This window comes from Pelobates fuscus, chromosome 4 (assembly GCF_036172605.1).
Source record: "Pelobates fuscus isolate aPelFus1 chromosome 4, aPelFus1.pri, whole genome shotgun sequence".
Lineage (NCBI taxonomy): Eukaryota > Metazoa > Chordata > Amphibia > Anura > Pelobatidae > Pelobates > Pelobates fuscus.
In genome coordinates, this window is record NC_086320.1 from 102,896,839 (window position 1) to 102,912,323 (window position 15,485).

At 38.3% G+C, this 15,485-nt stretch overlaps 1 protein-coding gene across 1 annotated transcript in view; it reads left to right on the top strand.

The window, feature by feature from the left end:
* Nucleotides 1-15,485, top strand: part of GAREM1 (GRB2 associated regulator of MAPK1 subtype 1) — a 170,036-nt gene that overhangs the window by 22,013 nt on the left and 132,538 nt on the right. Inside the window, exon 2 of the mRNA XM_063451433.1 lies at nt 14,512-14,652. Within this exon, the coding sequence (XP_063307503.1) occupies nt 14,512-14,652 (141 nt within the window). The remainder of the gene's footprint in view (nt 1-14,511; nt 14,653-15,485) is intronic.

A 15,485-nucleotide genomic window follows, 5' to 3' on the forward strand; every position in this document is an offset into this window, starting at 1 on the left:
AAAAATGTATTAAGTTACAACTGTTGCACAAAACATATACATTCTACCTATCCCCAGATAGCTTAGATCTGAGCGCACATTATTACCGAATGGCGCTCAGATCACATACATACATTTCAATCGCCATGGAGCCAGAGTCTTTTGGCTATCTGGGGTAATGCTGTTCATACGGTTTAAACTACCGAATGAACAGGCATCCGGTTAAATGACCGAATGCAGAAGCAAGGAGGCTGACTGCTCAGCGGTGTTAGCCCAAATACGTGTCCTTTTCCAGTTCCATAGTTTGGGCGCTGAACACCGCTGGCCGTTCGGGACTTTAAAATGGCCGCCGCCACGTGTGTGGCAGACGAACGAAGGCCACCCAGCATTTGTCAATTAAGCTGCGGTTAACCGCAGTTTCTGGGTGGTAAATTGCCGACACACTCCCAATACAGGTGGTCCAGTCATTCAGTTGTTTGTTCGGTAGATTGAATCTACCGACCGCCAGGCAGAAAGGCATGAACAAGCCTTTTCTGCAGGGAAAAAGAAGGCTTTTTAACATGGGGCCATAGTCCAAAGGCAAAAGGCGGGCAACCAGGCTTCTCCAATGCAATGTGGCGAGATTGGTCTCGTCACAGTGTTCCTTTAAATCCCAACAGTACAGATGGAAAATGAGTCCGAAAGATACATATATAGCCATGCATGTTAATGTTTGGAATATATGATATACTTTGACACAGAGTTTTGGTTTGAAATTGTTTTACTTGTTATCTATGTCTGTTTTATGGAGAGGAATATCTATATTAAGCACTCCAAGATACATGAAATGTTAGTGATGTCTCTTCATTGCATTAGTGAATAAATCTGTTTCACTGTGCAAGTTTTTTTTTATTTCTTATTCTTGCTTTTTATAGCTCAGACGAAGTGCAGAAGTACTGTTACATGCTGGAGGCTTGGCTGTTTGTGAGGCAAATAATGAGAACTCACTATTCTCTATCATTGTTGCCATTAAAGGAGCACTATAGGGTCAGGAACACAAACATATATTTTTTACCCTATAGTGTTAAAACAACCATCTTGTCCCCCTGACCCCCTCTTGCTTACCTAAATATAGTAAAATCTTACTTGTATTCAAGCCTGAAGCTGCTGTCTCTGCCCTGGTCTGTCTCAGAACAGCAAGCTGCCTGCTGATGTCATCAGAAGTGTTGTTCTGAGCCAATCACAATGCTTAACCAAAGGATTGGCTGAGACTGTGAAGGAGGCAGATCAGGGTCAGAGTCAGCATGATTTAAACACAGCTCTGGCCAATCAGCATCTCCTCATAGCGATTAATTGAATCAATGAATCTCTGTAAGGAAAGTTCAGTGTCTGCATGCAGGGGGAGGAGATACTGCATGTTGTGATTCAAACTAGGCAAGACTGAGATAGGAAGCAGCTCTAGCAGCCATCTAAGGAGTGGCCAGTGAAGTTATCACTAGGCTGTAATGTAAACACTGCATTTTCTCTGAAAACTCTGTGTTTACAGCAAAAAGCCTGAAGGAAATGATTCTACTCACCAGAACAAATTCAATAAGCTTTTTGTTGTTCTGGTGACTATAGTGTCCCTTTACGTTTTTAACTTATTTATTTTTTGAATGTCAGAAATACTCCTGGTACTCTTTTGGTGCTACAGTCATAAAGGCCTTATATCATTATAATGACATTATCAGGGTTATTCTTTAATATGTAAATTGTTGGGAATTCACAATGGATTGTAGGAAAAAGTTGTAGTTTAAATCCATTGCCTGCTTTAATGTCCACCTGTCTTGGAAGATCTGGAAGGTGGGCAGGCATGAGAGGGGGCATTGACAGTGAAGTTACTCTTTTCACTGATGAAGTTCACCTAGAAAAGGACTAAAGGGGCCTTTCTGGCGGGTCCCAGTCTCCAGGAACGTTCATGGTCCTAGTTCCTGTGTGCAGTGCTGGATAAATATGCCTTTATAATACTATTACTTACTTAAACAGCAAGATAAGCAAGACAAAAAATAAAATCACCATTATAAGCAGCACTGTAATGATTGAAGTGTCTAAACACATATATCATTTCCTGATTCATTTGCTTTGAGTGTGTTACTTACATTAATTGAACCGACATATGAAACCCCTCAGAGTATTACGTTTGACTTTTAATATTTTCTTTTTTGCTCAGTGTTTTTTGTTGTCCTTATAATTTTTTTTAAAAGTTTTTATTCTATCTTTTTTTTTCTGGTGTTTGGATGTGGGATTGTTAACCTACCATACCAGTGATTGTTGACCTTGACAGTTCAGATCATTGTAAGCTATATTTCCCCTAATACAAAGCCGACCTATTTTTTTTTTCCCTCAGGTCGTGTCATGTGATGTGTTGTTAACATACACCTGTGATGCTAGGGTTAGCTGTTACTATACTACAAGTAAAGCTACTTTTGTTTGCAAACATTGAAGTTAATCTTCATGACTTTTCGCACAAGCTGGGAGTGTGTATCTGGTTTTGAGTCACGCAGTTATAGAACTATTTAAACAGTTTCTGCATGTGCAAACCTCTTTAGCTTTACAGATACTTTAAGCACTCGCTGAGCTCTGAAAATACTTTGAGCTATAAATTAAATTATTTTGTATAAAACCAAACTGAAACATCAGAGCAGTTCTGGCCGCAAGAAGGATAATACCCTGGTTTTTTTTTTCGCCTTTGTAAACTCTTGTAACTTTTTTTCATCTCGTCAATGCCTTATTTAGCCTCTTGATGTTTTTTAGGAATGCAAAAGTGCTTTTCTTTTTCCAGATACCCTAAACTGGCACCATCCTGTCTCTGAAATCTGGGATTAGCACTAATAATTGTCACGTTGCCATCAGTCCTGTCTCCAGTGTCTGTCTTTGCCCATTTTTAACCCCCGGCTGTCCTCTACTTTAGTTTTATGTTGGAACAATTTCATTAACCCTTTGTCACCCAGAATCGCAAGTTTCGGATTACACTTTCAGCTAGAATTTGTCTATTCGTAGTAAAATATGGTTTTCAGACATAAAGTTCATACCAAATGCTATTTTGTAAAGAATATACCATGCTTACTACACATTAGTTTTATTTCTGTTTTCTGAATATTTAATAATATTTTATGAATTATACATTTTGAGAACTAGGCTTTTTATGCATAAATGAAGTTTTATTTTTATAGTTTATTTTATTTTTATTTGTTATTTTCATACCTTTTTAGAGCCTTAAAATATTATGAAGTTTACAGTCTTGTGACATTTATATAGTTACTGTTATTGGTGTGTAGGGCTCTATAGAAGTGGCATCCTCAAGGACCTTCTGGGATTCTTTCTTATAAAGCTGTGTGCCGAATGCTCATATATCTATATGGCTGTAATAAGAGAGTAGGGATCAACCAATATCATTTTTTCCAGAGCCGATACAGTGTCGATATTCTTTACATTACATGAAGTTTTGAAAATACTATACAGTTACAAGACAAATGTGGCATTAACTGAACATACTGACTGCAATCACACTCCAATCACTCTGAGACAGCCAGTACATGCTGGGATGGCTGAAATCCCAGCATGTACAGTCCTGTTACTGATAGGAGTGTCACACTCCTATCACTCTCAGGCAGGCAGCCCAGTACACAGCAGTAGATTATTCACTGTCTATACTCCCAGACTGTGGCTGAGCTCAGCATGCGGGGACTGTGAGGGGTGATGTGAGTTCACAATGCGGTGCCTCATTGGCTGGCAGACTGAGCTTCTGGTTGCAGAAGAAGATGGCGTGCGGGGGACTGGAAGAGATCAGTCGTCTATAAATTACAAGACCGATACTGATTATCATAAATATGCCAAATATTGTCTGTAATAATCGGTGGAACTGAGAATCGATCTGTCCCTGAAAGAGATTGCCAATGAAACAATTTTGGATGTCTTGCTCTACGGCCAAAACCAGCCCACACGTAGAGCCATATTGCTGCTCAAACAAAATTCTGTTCTTGTTCAGAATTATTATTAAATAATTTATTAATACAGTATCTGTTCTTGTAATGTATATAATCCAAGATTACAGCAATATAATATTTTTCTTCATTCTCCCATTCTCCCATTCTCCAACTCGCCTTCATCTCTGCTATGGGGAGCCAGAGCTATGGTCGCACAAAACGTGGTTGGCAGCTCAAGGAATTGCTTCACACCTTTTGGTGACCTAGCTTGGGAACCGGCCGATAGCATCCTTTGTAGTCAGTTGAAATGTGTTTCAGAGCTAAACTACAAATCCTGTAAACTCCGCTGGAGAAGTTCATGGGATAACATGGGATAAAAATAAATAAATCCTTCGATCAGAATAAAAGGCTCCAGATTTATGAATCCTAGTCAGGGAGAAGTCTGCTAGCTGCAGGAGTCTGTGAACTATTAAATGTAAGGTTTATTTTTATTTAGATTTGTATGCATACTTTTATCGTCTATGGCATGTGTTAAAATTGGGGACACATCCTTCATGGTGTGTGTGTGTGTGTGTGTATGTATGTATGTATGTACCGGTATGTATGTGTATATATATATATATATATATATATATATATATGTGTGTGTGTGTGTGTGTGTATTCTGGCTCTGGCATCACTAAACATTGAGGGAGCAGAGCAAGAAGACCATAAAGATCGCAGGGAAAGAATCCACTCCAGGTCTCCCAAACATAGGGAGACTGGGTGGACTAAAAAAATAAAACAATAATGTGGGAGTGTGTGAGAGAGAATGTGTGTGTCAAATCAGCGAATGTGTGTAAGTGTGTCTGTCAGTGTTTATCAAATCAGTGAGTGTGTGTCAGTTTCCTCTGTGTGTAAATGTGTGTCCCCGTTTTTTCATGTCTGTCAGTGTCCTCTATGTTTAAGTATGTGTGTTGGTGTCCTCTCTGTGTAAATGTAAAACTGCTTGACAAAAACCAGAGGCTGCGTCCCTCGTCTCTTAGCACAGTGGTTATGATGCATCCAGTGTTCTTTTAAGAATTAATCTCCAGTTGCAAAGCTTTTTCTGTCGATGAACATGTTTAATACTCTCCATGCTGCTCATTTCTGCTCATTTCCTGCCCAGTCCCTTTTTTTTTTTTTTTGCAGCTATGATGTCATACAGCACATACAGATGTCATCTATTATGACGCAATGTTGAAGTTTTGCTGGTGTCTAGGAAAGACAGAATTCCGTGTTACTTGATTTGCGTATATATCAAAGGCTATGGAACCCTTCCAAAATAATTGCCTACAATATTTTTTTTAACACCAGTTATTAATCAATTGTTTTCCCTTTGTAATAGATATAGATCTTTTTTTCCCCAAAGGCAATATATGAACATTAAGTGAGACCGCATGACCCATTGAAAGAGATATGTATACATATGGCCAGGCTTCAATTCACAAAGACCATCAGCTCCTTGTATTCCAGTAAAAGACAGGTTCCTCTTACCATTAACCTATTTGCATTGAATACAGATCTGTCAGTTTGGTGAACTGACCTAATTCAGATCAGAACAAACTGGTTTCACAATGTGCACGCAATGTGTAGCCATGACAAAATACATTGTAATCCTTTCATTGTGGTGTAGTGGTGTATTTACTAAAGGAGCAGTTGTGAAGAACTGTCAGTCGAATCTTAAATTTTAGGAACAATATAGTCAGAAATGACACCTTTCACTAAGCTACGTTTCCAGAGAAGCTAGTTTTGCCAAAACCTGCAGTCCCATTGTCAACAGGGAATAATAATAATGCTCGATTACAACTCTTTAGTTTGCCTCTGGAATTGGGTGAAAATGCCCATGTGTGTACACATATTATCTCTATAAAATGTATGCATTATTTATCTATTTACTATAAGCTCACTCTTATAACTAGAAAATAATGTTTTATTGTGTGTTAATGCATATTATTAAAGGGGCAGTTGAAATGCCATAAACACTGCATGCCATTGTAGTATTTACATTGATAGTATGAAGTCGGTACTATTCTCTGGTTCAGGGTCAACGGAGGGGTCACCCAATGCCCCTATGTCTGCATCCCATGCGAACATATTGAACTTCCATGTTGGCAATATCAGTTTCATCCGTATTTAAATGGTGGCTGAATTCACTGTCATTGCATTGTTGTGTAAGCAACTAATTGCTCGCCATAGGCACTGCTTACACAGTACATTCATATTATATTGAGACGCATGTTGCACATTTTGCTGCTGCAGTAATATGCTACAATATATAAAAAATATTTCCCCAACATTTATCTACACTCAATACCCCATAATGACAATAAAAAAATAATTTTTGAAAATATGTATCACAAAGTAAAAATATAATATTACAGTAACATAAGTATTCAGACCCTTTGCTGTGACAAAGGTGCATCCCACTTCTCTGGATCATTTTTTGAGAGGTTTCTAGTCTTTGATTGATTGGAGTCCACCTAATGGATTGTAAATGATTTGGAAAGTCACACATCTGTCTGTATAAAGTCTCACTGCTGTAAACCTAGACACAAGGTTAAAGGGACAGAGACAGGAATGTGTTGAGGCACAAATCTGGAGAAGGCTGCAAAAAATATTGTCTGCTTTCTAAACTTTCCAAAGAGCACAGTGGACTCCATAATTTTCAAACGGAAAAAGTTTGAAACAACCAGTAGAAACTGAGCAAATGGGGAAGAAGTAACTTCGTAAGTAAGAAGTGACCAAGAACCTGATGGTAATTCTAGATGAGCTCCAGAGATCACGTGTTCAGATGGTAGAAATTTTAGGAGGCTCAATCATCACTGCAGCACTCCAGTCTGGCCACTTCCAATTTGCAACAAAGCACCTAAAGGACTTTCAGACTTTGACCTATAAAATGCTCTGGTCTGATGACATAAAGATTGAACTGTTTGGCTTCAATTCAAACCATCATGTCTGGAGGAAACCAGGCATGGTTCTTTACTTGTGCATTCTAATGGTGAATCATGATGGTGGTAGCATCCTGCTTTGGTGGTGTCTGCGTAAAAGTTGAAAGCAGAAAAATACAGAGATAGCCCTATCTATGCTTCAGAGCGTTCAGGACCTCAGCCTGGGCTGAAGGTTCACTTTCCTACAGGACAATGAACCCAAACACACAGCCAAGACAACAGAGGAGCTTGGACCCAAAAATGAGACCTGAGAATGTCTGTCCACTGACGTTCCCCATTCAACCTGACAAAGCTTGAGAGAATTTACAGAGGCAAATGGCAGAAACTACTTAAATACAGATGTGCAAAGCTTGTCCCACAATACCACATAAGACTTGAGGCTGTAATGACTGCTAAGTGATTTCTTTATTTTTTTGCTGTTTAGTATATTTGCAGTGATGTTAAAAAAAAATCTATTTTTTATTTTCAATCATGGAGTACTGAGTGTAGATATGGGGAAAAAAATAAAACTGTTGTAACATAAGAAGGCAACATATAAAAATGTGAAAAAAATAATACTTTGTGAATATTCTATAGTTCCTTGCTGCAATATAGAAATGCAAATAGATCACTTTCTACTGATGGTGCATTAGCCCACTGAGCTATCTCACTGAGATGCAAATGGCGTGCTTTATCTCTACCCTTCTGACCTAAACATGTTGTACTATGTCAATGTACTTTACAGTGCAAAATGTCAGCTTACATGGTAAATGAATGAATTGTAATTGACAAATGTATAACTAGCAATACACCTATAAGCAAAATCCCAGCAGGAGGGGTTTGTACCTCTGCTTGTTTAATGTGATATCTTCTAAAGCCACAGTGACAAATAACTCTGGCTGTGTCTCCTCTCAGGGACATTTACATCGCACTAACAACAACAACATGACAACTTAAAGTAGGTGTTGACTGATGATAACCATTATTTGGTTTTAATACACATGGCTTGTTTAATTTGGCAATGTGATGTTAATTATGGTTTACCTGCTCCTTCAACTGGTTTTAATCATAACAAAGTAAAACGGATAAGTATAAGCAGGGGGCATCAGGTTTACAGCAGACCAAGGTGGCTGCTTATCTATGAACTGCACAAAGACCAAATTTGAAACCCGCTTCTGTCCTTGAGCCATTGATACCTGACTTTACCAATATTCTTTATTTTATTTTTTATTAAAAGGACCGTACAGGCACCAAGACAACATCTCGTTGAAGTGGTCTGGGCACAGTGTCCCTATTGCACTTAGTGTTTACATTGCAGCACTAAGTCTGCCTCCAGTGGCTGTCTCCAGCGTCAGATTTGTTCCCCATAGGAAAGCATTGATTCAATGCTTTCTTATGGGGCAGTTTAATGCGTCCTGCATTAGCGCCTGTTCGCCGCAGGACGCTAATCCCTTTAAATATAATTATTTTTCTTTGGAGAGTTTGACGAAATATGAATATTTATACTGTGCCTGTCCTCTCTCAATCCACCAACACGTGACTTTAATGGCCCTAAAACATGTGTGCGGAGTCTCATATATTTAAATCTAAATCCGCAAATCCAAGAGCTCTTCTTGGCCTGGTTTGCCGTGTCTGATCGGTGTCAGACTGCAGCACCTTACTTTGAGTTTCCCACATGTGCATCTCATACCTAATGCTTCTCTGGAAGTAGAATTGGATTGGAGAAAAGTTGTTGTGGTGCTAGGAGGTCCCCGGAGGCACTCTTACCTCAAGAGGATAAACCGTTCTTGAATATATTAACCCCTAAGTTGCCAGCAGGGGTGATGTCCACTCCCCCAGGTGGCATCTGGCTTCTGAAATTTCTCTTTCAGGAAGTAAAAAAGTGTTGCCGGGCAGGAGAACGGTCAGCTGATGCACTCAAACAGTGACTACCCATTCACAAAACTGACTTGGAAAAGTTAGACGGTTTAACCCCTTGAGTTAAGATTGCCCCATGGGGCCTGCAGGCACCAGAACAATTTAATTTAGATGAAGTTGTTTTGGTGCCAGGAGCGTCCATTTAATAATATTGTAAAGCTTTGCGGAATGCATATTTGTCTTTTACCTTTCAACACGAACACTTCCCTACGCATCCTGCTTTTTACAGCAGGTAATCTTCCTTTTAACATTTGTTGTTTGTCTCTAATTTGCTGTTTATTCCCCACTGCACAATTCTAAAGCTTTGTTGGATAGTTGTGGCCATGTTCTCTCTAATTATAAAAATAATGTGCATAGCTTCTTCTCCGACCTAGGAAAGTATCAGGATATTGACTGCATGTCTGTTCAGTGGTTCTAACTCTGCCAATTTACTTTCTTCCTCATCTGCACCTACAGGATTCTCTCTCTCTCTGTCTTTTTTTTTTATAGTGGGTTTGATCCTCCTACTATCACATTACATTACGCTATAACGTTTTGTGTGAACCTTTTGTTGTTGTTTTAGTTTTACATTTAAAGGAACACGACAAGCACCATAACCACTGCAGTCCACTTTTACAATATTGCTTCACAATGCATTTCTTGCCATTGTCTGCTGCTACCTCTATTCATTGTAGAGTACACCAATTCAGAATTAGCCAATTTATATTTGTAATTTTGCAGTGAAAAAAGTTCTCCTGCCACCATAGGTTAATAATGTGAATGCTTGAAGACAGAACAACGCACTACAGAGGCTGTAAAGCATTTTACATTGTTTGTTCTAGTTCGTCAGATTATCATTTGCTTAAAGAGGAACTGTCACTTCTCAGGATTTTTGATATTGTGTTTGCTGATCCCTGTATTTAAGAAATATGTGAGGTGTGAAAAGGATAATGAAATGTAGAAATCCACACCTTTTAATCCAGCAACTGGGTGCCTCCATCTTAGCTCCCTGTCAATCATCGTTATTACAAACTCGGTCCTTTGCACCAGGTACTCAGCGTAGAGAAAGTATACAGAACGGATTCTATTTCTTTGCTAATTTGCAATATTTGCCCTGATTTTGCCTTGTGTGAACGGTCTTAGAATATAATGTAATTTGTTAAATCATTAAAGGAACACTATAGTGTTAGGAATACAAATATGTGTTCCTAACGCTATAGAGCCCTAGTCACCGTTTAGATGACTAGGGCCCCGTTATAAATGGTTAACTATTTGTTTTCTTACCTTAATCCAGTGCAGGGCTCCCTCGCGCACTGGTGACCTCTCCTCCTCCATTGCTGTCAGCTCCTGAGTGGAGCCGAATGCGCATGCACGGCCAGAGGCGCGCATGCATTTAAACCCCGCCAATAGGAAAGCATTACTCAATGCTTTCATATGGGGATCTTTTTTGATGCTGGACCCCATGAGGACGTCCAGCGTCAAATAAGTGTGATTTACTCCGTGTAAATCACGGAAGCGGCCTCTAGTGGCTGTCAGGAAGACAGCCACTAGAGTCTGGATAAACCATGCAGTGTGAACATAGCAGTTTCTCTAAAACTGCTATGTTTTCAGCTGCAGGGTTAAAACTAAGAGGACCTGGCACCCAGACCACTTTTTTGAGCTGAAGTTGTCTGGGTGCCTACAGAAGTCCTTTAAGGCAAATGTAAATGAAACTCTGGCATCTCATGAAAAAAATAAAATTATAGCTGAATTGCTCCTTTATAATTGCCCACTCTTCATTGATTTTCTCTTGGGCTATTCACAGAAGAACTACTAGTTTGTTTAAAACATGACTTACTTTGTCACTGTGTTTTTTGGAGAATTATATTGTAACAAAACTGATTTACCTGCACAAACATAGAGGAGCGCATTAATGTCCTGTACTGTTTTCTTTTTTTCCCCTTCGTCAAGTCTATCAATCAAGTAGCAATGCTAGGGGCTTCGATTTAAAATTCCAAGTATGCAGTGTTATCATCTATGGAAGCAATTCTCATAGAGAAGCGTTGGATTTGACAGTTTGCAGTGATAACTGTACATACACAGTATAGCTGAAAAGGGAAAAGATCAGCTAAGCTATATAAGCAACTTCTGTATCTAAGTAAGGGCAGCGTTTAAGGCTTCTAGTAGGATTTTAAAAAAATCAATACATTATTTTTTTTATTTTAAATAATTTGTTCAAATACATAAAAAATATGCATTTTATAACTTAGTTTATCTCTTTAAGTCTTGCTTCCTTCTATTTCTTCCCTTTATAAATCATACTGTAATTTGACCCAAGTTATCTATTGGGTTACACAAAGCAAGTTAACATTTTGATAACTGCAACCGGGAAGAGATAAAACTGCACAGGTACAATAGTCCTTATATTTAGAAAATGAAGAAGTTTGCTTACATTTTTTTTCAATAAAAAAACAAAACAGAATTTTAAAAACAAAAAACACCAGCAAATTTATAATGCTATGACTAAACATATATTGCCCAAAATAGGGTTTGAACAGTTTAGTAGGTTTCCTTGAGTGCTACCATTTCAACAAAAAAATTAATTGAAAAAAGATATCACTTTTTCAATACTTTTTTTTTTTATCTTGTATTTTATTGCACTGTGTTAGACAGTGTTCTAAAGTTATGGTTGATTTTGATTACCTTGATCTTCACAAACTTAGCAACTGCGTAGTATTATCTAGTATTTTGATTTATATTTATACATACTAATTTAGTTGCAGCAATGGGCTCCACATTTTGTTTCTAAATGTAAATAAATGTTAGTTTTGATTTGGAGTATAAATTGAATTTAACATCAGTGTGTATAATTACTTGAAAGCACAATTTCCTGTAGTGTGATTCTAAACTGTCTATTCGGTAGTGCACCCTTAATTGAGACTGTGACTGAAGTTTTGTTGCCACAGACTCTTGGAGAGGCTTGAAGGCCAGTATCCTGCTCACAGACTATGGGCTTGGTCCCAAGAGCCCTTAAAAGGGGGATATTGTCACTGTGGAGAGGGGTATGGGCCCCCCCAAGGTGTAAATCAGGCAGCCGGTCCTGTTACTTCTGGGTTTGTTTAGCTCAGCTGAGCTAAAGTCAAGAGGAAGCAAGTGCCTAGAGCACCCACCTTGCAAAGACTTCTTATTTAACTGCATTGGGAAGACTGTGATTGGACAGACACAGAAATTCTGAGCTGGGTAGAAGGGGAGGGCTTGCAAAGGATGCAGACAAGATGCAGATTCAAGAAAATGCATAATGAGTTGCATGTATGTTTTATTGGGGATATATCTACTAAACAATGATCACAATTTTTTTTATTTAATTTTTTTAAATTGGGCATTGTAGTTTCTCGTCAAATGAGTGAAATGGTAGAATATGTGGGAACTGTAGATAAACCTCTGAGAGCAAATACAAATGGACTAGCTGTACATTTCTACTGGACTCTGACAGAGTTAAAAGTTTAAGCATTGAACTTCTGTACAATAATCCTACATGGTGCCCGGCACTCTACTGGCGTGTTACCATGGAAATGTACTGTTTAAAAATAAATAAATAAATAAAACGCAGAGGGTGGAACCGATACATAATCAGACCTCTCCTTGCAAAGTGCAATCATTTCAAACACAAAAGAATGCTAACAATAAAGTGGCTTAAAAGGCAATTTTACCTATAATAACACTTTTTGTCCAAAGTGCAAATGCTTTCTTTTGTTGCAATAAGTTAGATTTCAGTATATGCTGTTACATTCTATGCAGGCTGTTGCATTACACAGGATAAGGCTGTTTCTAACAGGTCTCTTACGGTAAGGATGTTGCAGCTGGATATTACTTACAAGAGAGATAGACTTGCTTAATTGAGTAGGATGCTAGCTCATTTGACTCTCATTTTCTCCCATTCCAGTAAAAGTAATACCCTTGCTTTAGATGTTACCCATATGGGGACAGTACTAGCAGCTTGCCACAGATATTGCACCGTTCTCCATGTTAACAACCCCCACCCCAGAAAAAAAAAAAAAAGTAAAAATCGGGAGGGTAGGTCTGCACACAGGTAAATTAAGGGTAGCCACTTGTCACACTGAAGCACTGTGGGAGACAGGGATCCTCAGTTCTTCAAAATTCCTCAAAGTATATAACCATAGGCTTTGTGGTGTGGTGCAAATATTCATAAGATTTATTTAAATCAATAAACAGAGTAAACGTACATGTTTAACATGACATAATTAAGGCTTGAGGCTGAAATGTTGCATGTTGATTGTTTGTTGATCCAAAATAAACCATATGATTATTTGCACCCCACAGTGAAGCCTATGGATGTGTTCTTTTGAGGTCTGGTATACTTTCCAGATTCCATACCTACATAATACATGGTCTCCAAAGGGTATATTAGCAGGACAGCTTTCCACTAGCTGACACAAATAGCACAGGGGTATACACCATGATATGATGCCAGGGGTCAATGGAATATTTCCAGATTCCAAATCCACAATTTTAGCCTGCGTTTTGCCTTTATCATTGCAATTTGCTGCAAAAAATAAGCCCTATTGTTTTTGAGACTTTGATTTGGGAAATTGGGAATAATGACAATGTAATTCAAGCTGTTGCATGCCTGCCAACAATTCAAATGGACAAAGAGGGGCGCTTTCATTTTAGGGACGTTAGTAGGGGGTTAGAAGGGGTGTGGCTGCTCTTATTAATTTTGGGTGACTTAATATTTGATACATTGTTCTTGTTCTACTTGCATCTTATATACACATACTGGTTCCTAAACACCTTTATTTTGGTTTAAAGGCACATTACTGTGAGTATTATTGCTGTAAAGAGGAACATTAGGATATCAAAGAGGGACGGAGGGATCAAAACAGGGACTGTCCCTCCTAAATAGGAACACTTGGAAAGTATGCTGCTGTTGGGCTTTTCGGATTGGTCAAGATTGATGGGCGTTGTAGTCCATAATCAAAAAGGCAGTAGAGATTTGTCCATGATGTGTTTAAGTCTAAATGCTGCCTCCATAAAAGTCCTAGAGTATTTTCGGTGCAGCTTAATGAAGGTCACCTGTAAGGGTAAGGTATTGATCCCCAGCTAAGAGAAGAGAGGCAGCAAGTAATAGGAGAACTGATTGATGAGTCATAGAAGGAAGGTGAGCCAGCCCAGACACAGCTATGCTGAGTTAGCCCATTCGTGGGAAATGCTATCACACAAGCATATCACTTACAAGATCTAGACTGTAGTAAATAAGTATGTATCTCTATCCTGCAGTCATTGTACTGGATCTGCTTAGGTCATTAAAATTACTACAGTAAACTACGTTCAAATGCAAACATTTTCCCTCCAGCAGAGTTGTGTTCACCATTCTCATGAGAGTCAGAGAAAAAATAAGAGGTTTTTATTTTCCCCCAAAAACAACTTTCCAAAGTTGGAAAAATATAGATCTATTTTATTTTTCCCATAAATAAATCCTCTGACTTAGGTTATTTAATTTTGTTTTGTTAATTATGTTATTTATTTTTTAGCATGTGTTGTATTTGTAAACAGAGGCTAATTGGATTCAAGTCTCTCCCTTATTGTATGTCACATGTTTTTTTGTATGCCCAGATAATTCTCCTGTGGGTATTGTATTTTTGTTTCATATCATTGTAAATAGATTAGATTGTCTGTTTGTGTTTTTCTGTATGGTGATGATTATTGTAGAAGATCTATTTCTGAAAAACATGTTTTATTTGTAGCGGAAAGCATTGAAGGCCTGCGGGAAAATGACTATCTCTTGATCCATTCATGCCGACAGTGGACGACAATAACGGCTCACAGTTTGGAAGAAGGGCATTATGTCATTGGTCCAAAGATTGAGATTCCAGTACATTATGGAGGTAAGTGTTCACACACTGACAGTACGAATATATATGAAATGGCAACTCTACTTATATATATGCACACCTGCGTTCAAGCGCCAACATTATACACAAATACACCCTTGCATTCAAATGAGAGCACTACATACAAACACACCATTACATTCAAACACCAGCATTATACATGAGCACACCACTACATTCAAATATTTACACTCTGCACAAATGGACCCCTACATTCACACACATACTCCCTACAAAAACATGCTTACATTCAAACATTCTTGTACTAGAGCCCTCTCTACATTAGTACCATCACTGCTATGAAGGGAGGAATGCAGTACAGGTATCTCTCATATGACTGTTCATGTTTTATAGTACAAGGAGAAATTGTGTATCCCGTGAGCTACATAGAATAAAATAATGCATGAGGAATACTAGATCATATAAAAAATCATTTTCTCTGGTCTCATTTGTGTCTATAACTATTGGAACAGGGAGGGTTATTCGCTTAACTGTAAACTTACCAAGAACTGCAAAATGTAGAACATTTAAATACACATTTAATAATTTTCTTTTAAAATGTGAAAAAGTAATTTTTTTTTTTTTTTTGGTGTTTTTAAAAAATTACAGACCTGTGATCTTTGGCAGGTCTGCTATTATGAGAGGGAGGGGCTAGGCTAGAGAGTGGATAGTGGGTGGGATTGTCCGTGATTCTAATTTTGTCACATGGAGAGACTGTGTAACTTGACAGGCCTGAAACTACTGAACACAGGTTGAAAACGGTAAGATCAATTCTAGAGATCTGTCGGGGGAAAATCAGGTGTACTGATGTTTAAGAGAAAAATTGT